General features: G+C 44.0%; 1 protein-coding gene across 2 annotated transcripts in view; it reads left to right on the top strand.

Annotated features, from left to right (window-relative positions):
* KIF4A (kinesin family member 4A) overlaps nt 1-15,467 on the top strand; it is a 69,643-nt gene that overhangs the window by 24,699 nt on the left and 29,477 nt on the right. For both annotated transcript variants that reach the window (XM_069062440.1, XM_069062442.1), the window contains exons 11-15: nt 2,218-2,350; nt 3,680-3,738; nt 3,823-3,928; nt 7,722-7,778; nt 8,848-9,033. In XM_069062440.1, coding sequence (XP_068918541.1) covers nt 2,218-2,350; nt 3,680-3,738; nt 3,823-3,928; nt 7,722-7,778; nt 8,848-9,033 — 541 coding nt within the window. The remainder of the gene's footprint in view (nt 1-2,217; nt 2,351-3,679; nt 3,739-3,822; nt 3,929-7,721; nt 7,779-8,847; nt 9,034-15,467) is intronic.

Below are 15,467 nucleotides of genomic sequence, written 5' to 3'. Positions count from 1 at the left end.
CCCCTGATCTAGAATAATGAGTCGTGATCAATACTGTTCCCTCATAAATGCCTAAGCAGCAAGTGTTCCACACTGTATTTTGAGACCCCAGTATTAATTTTGAGGAGATCCACCTTGTGGCTTTTGCTTAAGAGCAAGCCAAGGCCTCAGAGGCTTTCTGAATTCATGGAATCTTTGAACAGGGTGAGAGCCTATCTCGTATATCAGTGAAACCCTGTTCTGTCCGTTTTGGAGATTAAAGGCAGCAGCTGGTTACCATCCTCTCTATAGTAATTCTTATTTGTCTAAAGATTATTCTATTTCCCTGAAGTCTTTGGATCAAATTGCAGTTCTTTTGACCTTTCTGAAATTCCTTGGGAACATTTCATATTAACTGAAGTACATGTTGTTGGTGTGCTTCATTTTTTAAAAAATATAGCCTTGTTAGACATCAGTAAACAAGAGCATTTTCTATATAAAGGACTGAGTGTGTGTGTGTGTGAATCTCCATTACATAGAGTTTGTGAATTTAAAACAGGCCTTGTGCTCTCTTTGTATTTATATTTTAAAATGTTCACTGATACTTGATTTTTTTTCCCCTTTTGTTGTATTTGACTATTATCACCATGCTCCCAAACTCTCTACCATTTCATGTAAGAAATAAGTACAGTCAAACTAAATGTATACATGGGTTATGTCTGCAATGGACATCTAGGTACCCTTAGTCCATCCACTCTGTGCAGGATGAAGTATGTTTCATCGTCAGCCTCCTGGAGTCTTAATTTGTCATTGCCTCAATCAGAATTGCTGAGTTTTTCCAAGTTGTTTACATTTCCAATAAAGTAATGAGGTGACGGACTCGATGTAGAATGAGATCATCTGTTTTTGACTATCCACGTTTTGTTCTTTTGGGGGAGGCAAAGTGGGAAGCAGAGAAAAGAAATACTTGTTCATTGAAAAAACTGGTTTTCCACAATATTCTAGTCGGATGAGTTATTTTCTAGGTTTTACTCACTTCAGTCTGCATCAGTCCCAATGAGGCTTGCTAGGGTTCTTTGAAGATGGCCCTTAAAGTGCACCAATGGTTCATTACATTCATATACCATGATCTTTGTTCATCCTCAATTGATGGGTACCTGCATTGTTGCCAGTATTTTGCTATAAATATTTTTGTGCAAATGGGTCCTTACTCCTTGGGGGATCTGTGCCTCGTAAGTGGGTGAACCAGTTCAAAAGGGATGCAATTTCATGACTTTTGAGGACTAGTCCCAAAGTACAGCTCCACCAGCAGTGCCTCTGTGTGCCTGTCCTCCAACAGTTGTCATTTTCCTCGTTTGGGATCTTGGCCATTTTCATGGGCATTAGGTAGAACCTCAATGCTATTTTAATTTTCATTTTTCCTATTATTAGTGATTCAGAGCATTTTTCATCTGGTTGTTGAGAGCCTGCCTTTCTTCTTTTGAGACTTCCTATTGATATCCTTTGATAGATCCTGCTCCATTTGTCCAGAACAGGCAAGAAATGACCTTTGTGCTCTACAGGTATCTCTCCAACCTACCGCCCTTATCCCTCTCCTACTGTTAGAAGTATAGAGCTGGACTGCCTCTTCCCCTGGAAGCGATAGGAAGAGGGCGCTGAAAGTAGACAAAACTAGGAGACAGAAGGCAATGCAACAAATGGGAGAAATCCCTCTCTCCTCCGTCCTGTTGCTGGCCTTTTGGATGTATGATGGGTTGTGATATCTGCTCTTGGCCGTCACTCCAACTCCCTTCTGTCAACTTCTCTTCTTGAAGTCCTTCTGTAAAAAGCCTTGGGATTCAATTCCAGCAGATCTTGGATATTGGCCTTGGGTTGGATATTGGCCTTGCCTTTTCTCCATAGTATTGTGCTGAGCAATATTGGAACCACTCCTGACCATGGACCTATTCAATGAAGATTTAGCTTCACTTTTAAGTGGTTTAGTCCTATAGCAAAGATTCTAAAGAAAGCAACCATCGACTCCCTTTTTTATTACAATTGCATCTGACTCTGAGTTCTCTGTTGAGGTGTCAGAAAAATAGTTCTTCTCATCCCAAAGTCCTGTCTGAGTGTGCTTAGACTCAATTGGATGTAATTCTGTGTGCAGACCCATGTGAAGGATGAGGTGAGATAGCTAGGGGCACTTTTATTCCCCAAGAAATGGCCCAGGAAATGTAGAACTTCTCAGGTATTCTTCTCATGACTTGATTTCTCTTCTAGTGTGGAGCCATCAGAGAATCTCCAGTCCCTAATGGAAAAGAATCAGTCTCTGAATGAGGAGAATGAAAAGCTGAGCCGGGAACTTAGTGAAGCAGCTGGTCAGACAGCCCAGATGTTGGAGAGGATCATTTTGGTGAGACTTGCACACATGACTAGTAGGGCCTTGTGCTCTGGGTGGTCGAGCATGTATTGACTAGCTTTAGTTTTCTTACTTATTCCTGCTTCTGATTCATAGAACTCATATGGGATGAAATGGATTTGTGTTCTGAAAGCCTTTAGGGGAACCCCTTTGGCACAAAACCTGGGTTTGTAATAAGTGTTATAGAGTATAGATTTACCCTTATACAAAGCAGGTTTTCACTCTAGGGTGTTTGACTATAAAGTAAACTTCCATATCTTTCTGTATCCATTTTCCTGTTCCATCCCATCCCATTTCAAAATGGAATATGTATTATAGAGCACTTTGGAAGGGAGGAAACTTGATCACTCTCTTACTGCCATAATCCAGTGCCCAGATTTGGTTCAGTCTCCAAGCCATTCCTGCCAGTTCAAATATATAAATTCAGCCTTTGACAGGCAAGCTTTTACCCAAAACCAACAAATTTCCACTCAATCTACATTTATCACATGAATCCATCTGTTACAATGTGTTTTCCAACAAGGAAGGGTAGGCTCTTTTAAAACCTTTATTTAAAAAGGACCAAACAGTACCCAATGACTTGGCATCAGGGCCAGGGTGATAAGTGGTGTATTTTTCAAGCACAGTTTTAAGATTTGAGATGTGCATCAGTGTGGCTGGTTCTTGTACCAACTCTCCACCTATGTGACCTTCATCGAGTTGTTAAGGCTGCCGCCTGACCTGGTAGTGGGTCTGCTTATGCTTCATGGCAGATACTAGTTGGCACAGGAACAAAACTGTATACCATAGGTCCAGAAGAGAACTTTGGTGCACTGTGGACCACATATTAGATCAGGGATTGAAATTGAACTGAAAAAAGTTCCTTCTCTGACCTGGGTTTCCCTCTGCCCTACTCATCCCCCCACCATCCACCTGATCATTTCTCTTATTCATCACCTTTTTCTTGTGATGCCAGGTTAGCCCTGCCAGAGAGGGAGCAACATTTAGTCCTGATATAAGGCTATATAGGTAGCACTGTAGTCCTGCCAGGAAACACAGCCTTCCTCCATGATCTGGAACTTCTCTGTGTACAGGAAGTGTGAGCTTCTGTGCCAGGTACCACGCTCCTCAGGTATGGTTTTTGACATGACCAGTGATAAGTGAGAGTCTGGTGGCCAGCTTCCACTGCTGAATTTAGCAGCGAATTTCTCTGAATGATGAAAGCCTGGGGAGGCCTCCAGGATTACCCTGGAGGAGGGCCCCCTCTCTATCCAGTCTTCTTCCTAACCATAGATAAGCATGATTGGACAAGGCCTCTGCTGGTCTTCTGTGCTTTTGTTACAGACAGAACAAGCGAATGACAAGCTGAACGCCAAGCTAGAAGAGCTGAAGCAACATGCAGCGTAAGTGTCTTGTCACCCATGGAGTGTTAGGGACTAGTGCCACTTTAACCTCCTTTCCTCTAATGCTTGCATTTGAACTTTCAGGTGCAAGCTTGATCTGCAGAAACTGATAGAGTCTCTGGAGGATCAAGAGTTAAAAGAAAATTTGGAGATAATTCATAATCTGCAGCATGTGATAACTCAGCTCTTGGTAAGCCAAGTAAAAGCAGTATTAATATGTGTACCACTTTTGTAACCATGCATATCCACTTGGAGAATTTCTAAAACTGGGCCCCTTGCTGAAACCACCTGTAGCACCAGTGCAGTATTTACAGTGCCCACAATCACGATAAAGACTGTGACTATAACTATCACATGACGTTTGATCGCAAAATATACCAGACTCTCCATATAGAGGACAGAACTGAAGCATTTACCTAGACACCAGAAAACTGATTCCCAAAACCAGTAAACTGATTCCATCATAGTACCAAAGATATTCAGAAGCCATAATAACACTGAGAGCCACAGCATCCTTCAGCCTTCCCACAAACCAATACAAGATCAATCTTTACTCACAAACCTCTCTCTCTCCTTGCCTCAATCTCCTCTCTCCCCCACCTTCTCGCTATCTCTGACCAGCTTCCTATGGGCTCTGCTTCCCTTCAGTGAATTCCTCCCACCACAGGCTCCATGTGACTACATTCAGCCTATTAGGGGGCAGAGTTTACTTTCAGAGCAGGGGAGGTCTTCAAACTCCCCCTAGGTCTATTCAGGGGCAAGGAAGATGTTCAGATCCCCATTGTTACAGCACATCAAGTCACAGTTACTGTGGCACATTTTTTGGTCTTCAGATTCTCCTTAGCCCCCTGAATTGGTGCTGTGGCTCAGTGTGGAATGTGAAAGCAACCTAGTTTGCTTGACTGCCTTCTTGGGTTTGAGGGCTTTTCCCCTAGATAACCTGAAGTGAAGTATGCTGAGGCCTAATGAAGGGCAGCAAGATAGGAGCATGGGTAGCCCCATCTGTGTCTCTGTTAAAAGTGGCCTCCTGCATGTCCCTGCACATGGAGCTGGGGGTTTCAGATCTACAAGACAATTCCTGAAGAAGGGGATGACCTTGGGGGTTGTGCTAGGCTGTGCCATTGAGATGCCGCTGTGGGATGGGATGTCGTCCGTTCTGTCTGTCACAGCAGCCGTGAAGAATATTGTTCTGCCTCATAGCCAGGGCCCAAGTGCTGTGGCATTTGGTAACATGCAAGACAGACAAGGATGTATTTGTGAAGCAAGATAAGCTTCCCTCACAGAGAATCTGACAGCTCAGCCAAGTGATAACCTGCATGTTCTCCCAGAGGAAGGGGCGCCTGACGGCTGGCTGGCTCAGGGATATGCCAGAGAGGGAGTAGTTACCAGGAGAAAGGCATTAGAATTGAGGGGGGTTGGGAAAGCCTTCTAGTGAAAGATGGGAAATACTCAGCTCATAGATGCCACAGATTTCAATAAACTAAAAAGGCTGTGGATTTCCAGGAGTTTTTCATCCCTTAGACCAGAGGTTCCCAGCCTGAGATGTACTAGAAGCAAATGTCTATGGACTAAAGAAAGATTTCATTATGAAAAATTCATGTATCCTTTTATTGGCTGTATGACTCTGGACAAGTCACTTTACCTTACTTAGCCTCAGCTTCCTCATGTGTAAAATAGGGTAATATAACACCTACCTTGCAAGATTGTTGTAAAGATCAGATGAGATAATATTTGTAAAGTCCTTTGCAAACCTTCAGGCTCTATAGAAATACTAGCTGTTATTTGGAAGTTTGCTCTTATAGCGATTTATCTCCAGTGATTCTTAATCAAAGTTGAATTCCATTGAGGAATGTTTCAGAAAGCCAGCTGTGTGTGGCAGACTCTAGAATTTGTTCCTTTTCATGGGGGCTGAAAGATGTTAGGAGCCCCTGACTTAACCTGAAGCAGACTTCCTTCTCCGAGGCCCTTCACTCTGCTTTTGTATTGTGACCAAGGCCACGTAGCTGGTGAATGTTGGAGACAAATTCCAGAGTGGGGTCCTCCCAGCTCTAGGTGCAGCCCCCTTTCCATGGCACTACCTGGCTGATAATGGTGGTGATTGTGCAGTCGGAGGGTTGTGGGCTCCCTTATCCCACTCTCTTCCTCCTGCTTCTTTAATGATAGCAGCAGAACTTTCACGTTGACAGAGCACTTTGTATGTGTTTTCTTCTATCTTAGTCCTAAAATCTTAGACTCTGATTTAGACAGGCTTGTCACAGTTAGCTGTAAAAATAGATTGATGGGCCCTTTCTCCCCTTCCCACTCCAAGTCTGCACCATGGAAAGGATTTGCATGCTCCATCCTAGAAAAGTCAGCAAGTGCTTATTTGCAGGGATGATCTTTGCCACCCCGGCTGCCAACTTTAGCAGGTCATCTCATGTCACACAATTGTTTTTGGATTTCAAGTCTCCAGGATCCCTCCAGGCACATCAACAGCAAGTGTTTATTCACTGCCTGCTGTGTGCAGAGCACTCTGGAGTGCTGGCCACTTGGATTCTGTTCAGTCCATGCCCAGGGCCACAGAGGTTAGCTGTGTTTCCTCATTTTCTCCAGCTTCATTTGGCAATACTTAGAAGTAGGAGCAAAGAGAGGGAATGGTGGAAGTAAGCCAAGACTGAGGGGGGTGGTTCAATTGAGATTGGCAGTAGGGCAAGGGACTCTAGAGGATGGCAGTGGAGAGTTCAACTGGGTTCATCAAATAGGGAAGGGGAGAGAGTGAAGCCAAGGGTGATAGAGAGCAATGCAGAGTTGATGGCCTGGGACAGACCTGAGAGTTTGGAGGGGCAAGGCACAGGGAGAAGTGGAATGCCAAAGCATTGTGATCAGAACTTGGAGGTAGGATGTTTACAGGTGACAGCAGGTAGCTAAGATGGGGAGGCAGAGGGGCTCATGGGAATGCAGTAGACTGAAGAGCTGAGCAGGCAGGGTGTTTGAGTTGGCGTCAGTATGGAGGCTGAAGTACCCTAGTGCTTAAACTCGATATAAACTCATTCATCCAAATAGAAGTGACCTCCATTTCCCTTCTCTGTGTACCAAACAGAAACGGAAACATTTACTTCATTAGCATTTTCTAATTAAGAACATGTGTGCTGTTTTTATCTATCTCTCTCTAGAGTATGATGCTTTGCTGACTATAAAACATAGATGAAAGACAGGGATATGGGAGCAGGGAAGGGGGAGACCACGCCTGTGATGGTATTAACATGAGATCAGTGCACAATGGATAGAACTCTGGGCCTGGAGTCATGGAGAGACCTGAGTTCAAATCTAGCCTCAGACCCTTAGTAGCTGGCTGACCCTGGGCAAGCTACTTCACCTCTGTTTACCTCAGTTTCCTCGGCTATAAAATGGGGATCATAACACCTACCTCCCAGGGTTGCCGTGAGGATTGAATGAGATCATTGGAAAACACTCATGGCACAGTGCCTGGCACTATAAGTGCCATGTAAATGTTAGCTCTTTTCATATTGGCATGCCAGTGCAGCTTGGTACCTTCTCTTACCTGTGGTCTTAAGGGAATTAATTGCCCAGAACACTGAGGAATTAAATACCTAGCTCATTATCACACAGCCAGGAGGGGACCCAGGCTAGACTAGAACTGAAGCCTTTGTAGTTTGGGAGCCAACTGGTAAAGCACATAAAGAAAGGGCCAGTTGCCCGAGCTGGCACTCTGGTCCAATAGGATCATCTCTGGCAAAAGAAGACGTGGCACTTGCCCTAGGGCTTATTTTTACAGAAGCTACCAAGTTTTTCATCATGGAAAAAAAATGATGGCAGCCAAAGTGATATGGGCTCATGGGCTGGGTGTGGATGCCTTCAGCATTGTGCTTGATGCATTAAAAGGGTTTCTAATGTAGATTTTTCAAAACATTACATGGCTGTTATAAAAACATGTATCGACTTAAGTAAGAAGCCTTTTTCTAAAGTGAAGCATTGTTTCACAGGATGAGACTGCTGTGTGCATGGATTCAGCTGCCGATGCTCCCAGCGAGCCAGATGCCGTGAGTAACTGGCCCTTTTGTGGCTAAATACAAGCTTTAGCCGAGCTACTTCCTGGCCTGGGCCTCTCCTCAGCATCTCTTTTCTCCCCCATCCTTAGAGCACCCTAGCATTTGGGAAAGCTTTGTCTCTAGTACCCGGTACCCAGTCAAGACTAGAAGAGCCACACACTGGTACTGTGTGTGCCATGTACTTTCCTGAAGTCTCTTTAGGCAGCATCTGTTATGTTGTTTCACAAAAGTCCAGGAAGCTGAAATGAAGGTATGAGAAATTAGGCAATCGGGGTGGCTAGGTGGCGCAGTGAATAGAGCACTGGCCCTGGAGTCAGGATGACCTGGCTTCAGATCCAGCCTCAGACACTTAACACAAAAAATAGCCATGTGACCTTAGGCAAGTCACTTAACTCCAATTGCCCTCCAAAAAGAAAAAGAAAAAAAGAGAAATTAGGCGATCATGCCCAAGCAAGAAGGGATTAGAGATGAAGCAGAAGGAAGGTTCTTTCAGGTCACAGACACGTTTGTATGAGATGAGCCTCCTCTGTGGTAAGAGACCAGAATGAGGGAAAGGTAGGGGCCACAGAGAACAAACCAGGTGGGGTGGAAGGTTAGATGCCAGAGCCAATCAGCAAATCAGGCTGCTTATTTAGGTGGTTTTCCTGCCTAAGGCCAAAGGCAACTTCCAGAAGTACTTTTTAAGAGTTTACTGAGCGGGTGTAGAAACTGTCACCTATTAAGAACTGACCTGCACTACTGCCAGCCACCCCTCAATACACCCCCTGTGTGGGGCTTTCTGGGGCCCTCTTTTGTGAAGGATGGGATGTAAGAGAATGAGGAAGACAATTTCTATGGGAGGTAAGAGGGGCAGCCAAGATACAGGTTTCCCAGACAGCCATCATTGGGAGAAAGGGTCAATTTGAGCGTCTTCAGAGAAGCCATTGGAATTCTAGTGCTTGTGACTGCAGACATTCAGGGTGTGTAAAGTAAGAGCACTCACAGAACTGAGGGATGACCAAGAGCACTGACCAGGTAACGGCCTGTTTCTTTTGAAAGTCCTGCTTCCATTCTCTTGCAGCCGGTGGAAGGTAGCCCCAGCAGCAGCAGATCGAGTCCTGACTTCACCACCCAGCACGCTCTGCGCCAGGCTCAGATGTCCAAGGAGCTGATAGAGTTGAATAAAACCCTGGCTCTGAAAGAAGCCCTGGCCAGGAAAATGACTCAGAATGACAGTCACCTGCAGCCCATTCAGTGCCAGTACCAGGTAAATTCTTCTGGCCTTGAGCCCAAATTCAACTCTGTCCATCATCTCGCCTTCCTTAAGCACACTTCTCTGTGAAAGCATCTTGATTCAGAAGATGAGGGACTTGGCCCAATGTAACCTGAGTGTTCCACTTTGAAAATACTAGTGGCCAGCAGCCCTGTCATTTATTTTCACTCTCCAGAGTGTCTGCAGATTGACAGCACTCTGCAGAATAATCTTTCCTTGCTAATGATGGGCCTAAGCTTCTGCTCTTGGAGTCACATTGAGCTATAGTACAAAGCGGAAAAAGAATCTCCTTTCTTGGAGTCGGGCTCACAAGGCTCTTGCCAGTGGCTAAATTCTTTTTCAGAATATTTGTTTCTGAGTCAGTGTGGTATTTCTCTGGCCTCTCCCCCCAGCCCAGCTCTTTTCTGTTCAGCCTTTCTAGTTTGCCGTACTGTGAACTTGGTCATTCTGCCTCTGTGGTCTTCCTCCATTCCTTCTAGCCATATTCTAGTTCAATCGGCCTCTCCTACCTACCCAGACACTGTACCTTTGCTCCTCTATGGACCTACCAAATTTACTTTTTTATTTCCACCCACACATTTTGAGAAGAAAAGTTAAAATAAGTTTTGCCCCAAATGATGTTCACTGCTCCTCCCTACCCCCTCCACCACCACCATTTTGTAGTAGCGGCTGAGGTTGAGATAAACGTGCTTTGGCCTTCCAACCATGAGAGTCAGACAACATGCTTCTTCCCTTCTTGGAAGAGGATTGGGGCTTCAGGCCATGTCTGGTATTTTCCCTAGAATCAAAGCGTCTTAAGCCTCAAACATGAAACTTTTCAAAAGTAGCTTCACCTGCACAGTTCATTCCTTCCATCCTCTCAAGCACAGATACAACCTCAGTGTGGCCTTCTGTTGCAAGCAGCCCTTTCACAACAATTTGAAGAAGAACTACAAAAGGGAGAGGGAAAAGACACCGGAGCCAGTTTATAGTTAACTTTCCACGTTTGTTTAGGAAAGGTGAATGAGAATTTCAAAGCGTCATGCTTAGTTACTCTGAGTACTGGCAGTCCAGGATGAAGTTACTTGAATGATTCCTCTCATTTCATAATGAAAAGTTTGTTAGTAAATTGTAGAAGTAAATACTGTGTGTGTGTGTGTGTAAGAACACATGTATATATTATTGACCAGTGTCTCCATATAAGCCATGGTATATTTTTTATACAGTGAAACTTAACAAGATTATTTTAAAATGTTAACCTAGTTTAGTGAACACCCAAAAGGATGTTTTCATATGCAAAATAGAATAGAAAAGGGTTATATCTGAAAATTCAAATCTCTATTGCATGTGTTCAACCTGTTCTTTTCAAAGCTTCTCTTTTTCCTTCTCATCTTTGGCTCTCTTCTGTCCATCTTTTAAAATCCTTCTTTTTGGGGGGGGTGACTGAATTGTTAAGCCTCCCCCTCCCTACCAACCACTCCCCTTTTCCATACACACCGTACAAAAAGAAAAACACAATTCTTTTTTTTTCCCTTTTTCAAATGCTTTATTAACTTATGATTTACATCATTCATTTCTGCCAGATTTTGAGTTACAAGTTTTCTCTCCATTTTTCCCCTACCCACCGCCCCAAAATAGCAGTCCCACAGGATATCCCCTCCTACAGTCTGCTCTCTCCCATATCTTCTCTCATACCCCCTTCGACTTTTCCAGTGGATCTCTATGCCCCAGTGCCTGTATATCTTATTTTCCAATTATATATAAAATAGTATTAATAATAATAATAATAATATATATATTTTTAAACATTTGATTTTAAAACTTTGAATTCCAGATTTATTCCCTTCCTCCCTTGTCGCTCACCCTTACTGGGAAGATAAGCAGTTCAGTATAGGTTGTACATGTGTAGCTAATGCAAAACATTAACATAGTACATATATCATAAAAGACTGGCTATATTTCCCTCCCTCCTATCCCACCTCCCACTTGTTCTATTCTCTGCTTTGATCCCGTCCCTTTTCAAAAGTGGGTGCTTCCAACTTCCCTCCCCCCCAACCTGCCCTCCCTTCCATCATCCCCCCTCTCATCCCCTTTCCCCCCTACTCTCCTGGAGGGTGAGATACCCTATTTAGTGTGTATTTCATTCCCTCCCCAAGCCAAATTCAATGAGAATAAGGTTGACCCATTCCCTTTTGCCTTCCTGTTCTTCCCCTCCATGGTAACCATTTTCCCTTGCCTTTTCTATATGAGATAGTTTACCCCATTCTGTCTCTCCCCATCTCCTCTCATTATATTCCTCTCTCACCTCTTTATTTCGCCTTTTAAATATCATCCCTTCCTGTTAAATTGATCCTGTGCCCTCTATCTATGTATACCTATATACATATACACACACATTCACATATATATTCATGCGCCCATATGCCCTCCGATATAGACATATATATTTCTATTCCCTTCAATTATTTTCATACTGAGAAAAGTTTCATAAGTTACAATTATCATTTTTCCATGTAGGAATGTTAATAGTTCAAGTTTGATAAGTTCCTTATGATTTCTTTTCCCTGTTTACCTTCTCATGCTTCTCTTGCTTCTTGTATCTGAATGTCAAATTTTCTATTCAACTCTTGTTTTTTTCATCAAGAATGCTTGAAAGTCCTCTATTCCACTGAATGACCATATTTTCCCCTGCAACATGATCCTCAGTTTTGCTGGGTAGGTGACTCTTGGTTTTAATCCCAGCTCCCTTGACCTCCGGAACATCACATTCCAAGCCCTTCAATCCCTCAGTGTAGAAGCTGCCAGATCCTGGGTTATCCTGATTGTGTTTCCACAATATTAAAATTGTTTCTTCCTGGCTGCTTGTAATATTCTCTCCTTAATCTGGGATTTCTGGAACCTGGCTATAATATTCCTAGGAGTTTTCTTTTTGGGATCTTTTTCAGGAGGTGATCGGTGGATTCTTTCAACCTCTATTTTGCCCTCTGATTCTAAAACATCAGGGCAGTTTTCTTTGAGAACTTCCTGGAGGATGATTTCTAGGTTCTTACTTTGTTCATGGCTTTCAGGTAGTCCAGTAATTTTTAAATTTTCTCTCCTGAATCTATTTTCCAGGTCAGTGGTTTTTCCCATGAGATATTTCACATTGCCTTTTATTCTTTCATTTGTTTGGATCTGTTTAACAGCATCTTGATTTCTCATAAAGTCATTAGCTTCCATTTGCTCCAATCTAATTCTGAAGCAATGATTCTCCTCAGTGAGCTTTGGAGATTCTTTTTTCCATCTGGCAAATTCGACATTTTAAGGCATTCTTCTCCTCCTTGCCTTTTTGAGCCTCTTTTGCCATTTGAGTCAGTCTGTTTTTTAAGGTATTATTTTCCTCAGTCAGGCTCTTGCCTTTCATTTCCTAATTTTCTTGCATTGTTCTCATTTCTCTTCCCAATTTTTCCTCCACTTCTCTTATCTGCTTCTTAAGGTCCTCTATGGCCTGGAACCAGCTTGTATTTTCCTTTGAAGCTTTTGGTGCAGGAATTCAGACTTCACTGTCTTCCTCCTCTTCCATGCTTTGATCCTTGTCCCCAAAATAGGAGTCTAACGTTGGAATCTTCTGTCTGCTTTGTTTCCTTTCCCTGGTCATGTCGCCCCTCAGTCACTTGACCCCTGGGCTTTTTTGCCACAGTAGGACTCTGCCACCAGACAGGGGAGCTTTCGTCCCAAACGCTGGGGTTTTCTCAGCTGCCGGAGGTATTAGATGGGTGCCCTCTCTGAGGCCTCCACACGCTCTGGCAAGCTGGACGCACACCCCAGGACCTCCACCCTAGACTGCAATCCAGATCCAAGCAGGTTAAAGCAAGAGCGATGACCCCTCAGACTGGTGCTTGGTCCCCCTACACTCTGCAGGCCAGGAGCTGAAGCTGCCAGGTGGCACTGGCTGGCTGTGCCTGCTTCTCAGCGGCTTTAAGCCACGCACTCCTACTTACTGAGTCCCAAAGTCCACACTACACTGACCTCTGACTTTGTCCTTCACATCTATGTGTAGATAAATCTGGAAACGGCCACAGCTGCTGCTGATCTGGAGTCCCTCCAGCCGCGGCTGGTCAGGCCCACCCTGGGGCTAAAGCCTTGCGTGGAGCTGGGCTCAGCTCCCAGAGCACTGCGCTGTTCAATGCCTGCCGGGCTGTCCTCAGCAGGAAGTTAACTTCTCTGTGTCATTTTGTGAGTTCTGCAGCTCCAAAGTTTGTTCAGAGTCACCTTTTACATGGATTGGAGGTGGTGAGAGCCAGAGCAGCACGGAGGTCGTGCTTCTACTCCGCCATCTTGACCTACTCCAGAAAAACACAATTCTTGAAACAAAGAAGTCTAGTCGAGCAATATAAATCCCGAGTATTTGCCATGTCCCAAGATGGATCTCTGGATTCAGGTTATTTTTCCTTGCTATTCCTTCCTCAGCTCTGCCTTCTAAATTCCCTGACTTCCTTCACACCATAGCTAAAATCCTGCCTTCTTCAGGAAGCCCCTCCCAACCTGCCTTACTCCTGGCCCTTCCCCTCTGCTGATTCCCACCTGATTTATCTTGTATGTGTCTCATTCACATGTGATTGTTGGCATGTTTTCTCCCCCATTAGGTATAAGCTTCTTGAGACCAGTGCTTAAGTTTCTGCCTTTCTCGATCCCTAGTGCTTAGCATGCTAGGCACCTACTAAATAAATGTTTCTTGACTTATTGGTGAGCATCCTTGGTTCCATTCAACTTGTCTATTGTCAGTGATTTCTTTTGTCTATTCGTTCTTTCCAGCCTTGCTTCCTAAATTGGAACTTTGTGTCAGGACACCATTCTATGCACTTGAAGGAATGCTGGCCCCCTCCTTTATTGATCTCTATTATCTGGGGTCGGGGGAATGAGCAGCCATGTTCTCTAGTACCTCTGGAGCTGCTGGCCAGCCCGCCATATGCATGGTGCCATATGCGTAGTGGCCATTCTGATTCTGAGCACCAGCTGAGCCTCAGTTCTGGTCAGAATAGCCCAGGCCCGTGTTCCTGTCTCCTCACCCAAGCACAGTATCAGGCCCTATGTATGGTAGCAGGCTTCCTTGAGCACATCCCAGGGCTGGGCTTTGCTTGCTATACCCCTTACCTTGGGCCAGCAGACTTGTTTCAGGCTTTTGGGATGTTCAGACCTTGTATAGCAAAATGTACTTGGGCAGCTAGGTGGTCTGGTGGGTGGGCTGCTAGACTTGGAGGCAGAAAGTCCTGCCTCAGACACTTAGAAGCTGTGTGACCTTGGGCAAGTCACTTCACCTCTGTCAGCCCCATTTTCCTCATCTGTAAAATAGAAATAATAACAGTGCCTGCCTCCCAAGATTGTTATGAAGATTAAGTGGGATAAAGTGCAGCTGGGCTTTTCTGCTCTGCTATCTTGAGACTCCAAGAAGTCTGATTTAAAAAAAAAAACTATTCAATAAAAGCATATTAGTTGGAAAATAGTGCTGTAGTCTCTATAAGAAGGATTTTTGGTACTAATTTGTCTCTGGCTCTTTCTGTCCATTCAAAGCCGACTCTTACCCTGAATCTAATTTTAACTGACAAGCAATGTTAGCCAACTTCCTTTCATCTGTCTTAGATTGAAAGAAACAGGAAGGAATCTGTTCATTGGGTTTTACCAATTCTGGAAACTGCCAAACTACCTATAATCTTTTTATTAAATGTATGCAGAACTGGAAGTGCTATTATAGAATTATTTTCATTCTCTGACTTTTATATCACCAAAAACCTTTCTCACTAGTGGTTTCATATTGACATAATTTTTTAAAATTAAATTTTATGTTTATTTTTAGTTTACATCATTCGTTTCCACAAGATTTTGAGTTACACATTTTCTCCCCATCTTTCCCCTACCCACCACCTCAAAACAGTGATCCCACTGAATACCCCTACCCCCAATCTGCTCTCTCTATCAATCTATTTTTTAAGGTATTATTTTCCTCAGTCAGGCTGTTGACTCTCATTTTGGTTTTTTCTTGCATTGTTCTCATTTCTCTTCCCAATTTTTCCTCCACTTCTCTTATTTGGTTTTCGAAATCCTTCTTAAGGTCCTCTATGGCCTGTAACCAGCTCATGTTTTTCTTAGAAGCTTTTGGTGCAGGAGTTCTGACTTCATTGTCTTCCTTCTGCTCCATGCTTTGATCCTTTTTGTCCCCAAAATAGGAGTGCAAAGTCGGATTGCTGAGCTTACTTTGCTTCCTTTGCTTGTTCATGTTGCCACTGAATTACTTGACCCCTGGGCTTTTTGCCACAGTAGGACTCTGCTACCAGACAGGGGAGCTTTGTACCAAACGCTGGGGTTTTCACAGCTTCCAGAGGTATTAGTGGAGTGCCCTCTCTGAAGCCTCCACACACTCTGGCACCTGGTCATGCACCCCAGGACCTCCACCCTAGACAGCAATTGAAATC

The sequence above is a fragment of the Petaurus breviceps genome, unplaced genomic scaffold, assembly GCF_028583685.1.
Source record: "Petaurus breviceps papuanus isolate PSGF00001 unplaced genomic scaffold, PetGlider_PUasm1.0 90451, whole genome shotgun sequence".
In the NCBI taxonomy this organism is placed as follows: domain Eukaryota; kingdom Metazoa; phylum Chordata; class Mammalia; order Diprotodontia; family Petauridae; genus Petaurus; species Petaurus breviceps.
Note: the sequence above shows the minus strand (reverse complement) of the source record. Positions and strands in the feature narration are given on the sequence as shown.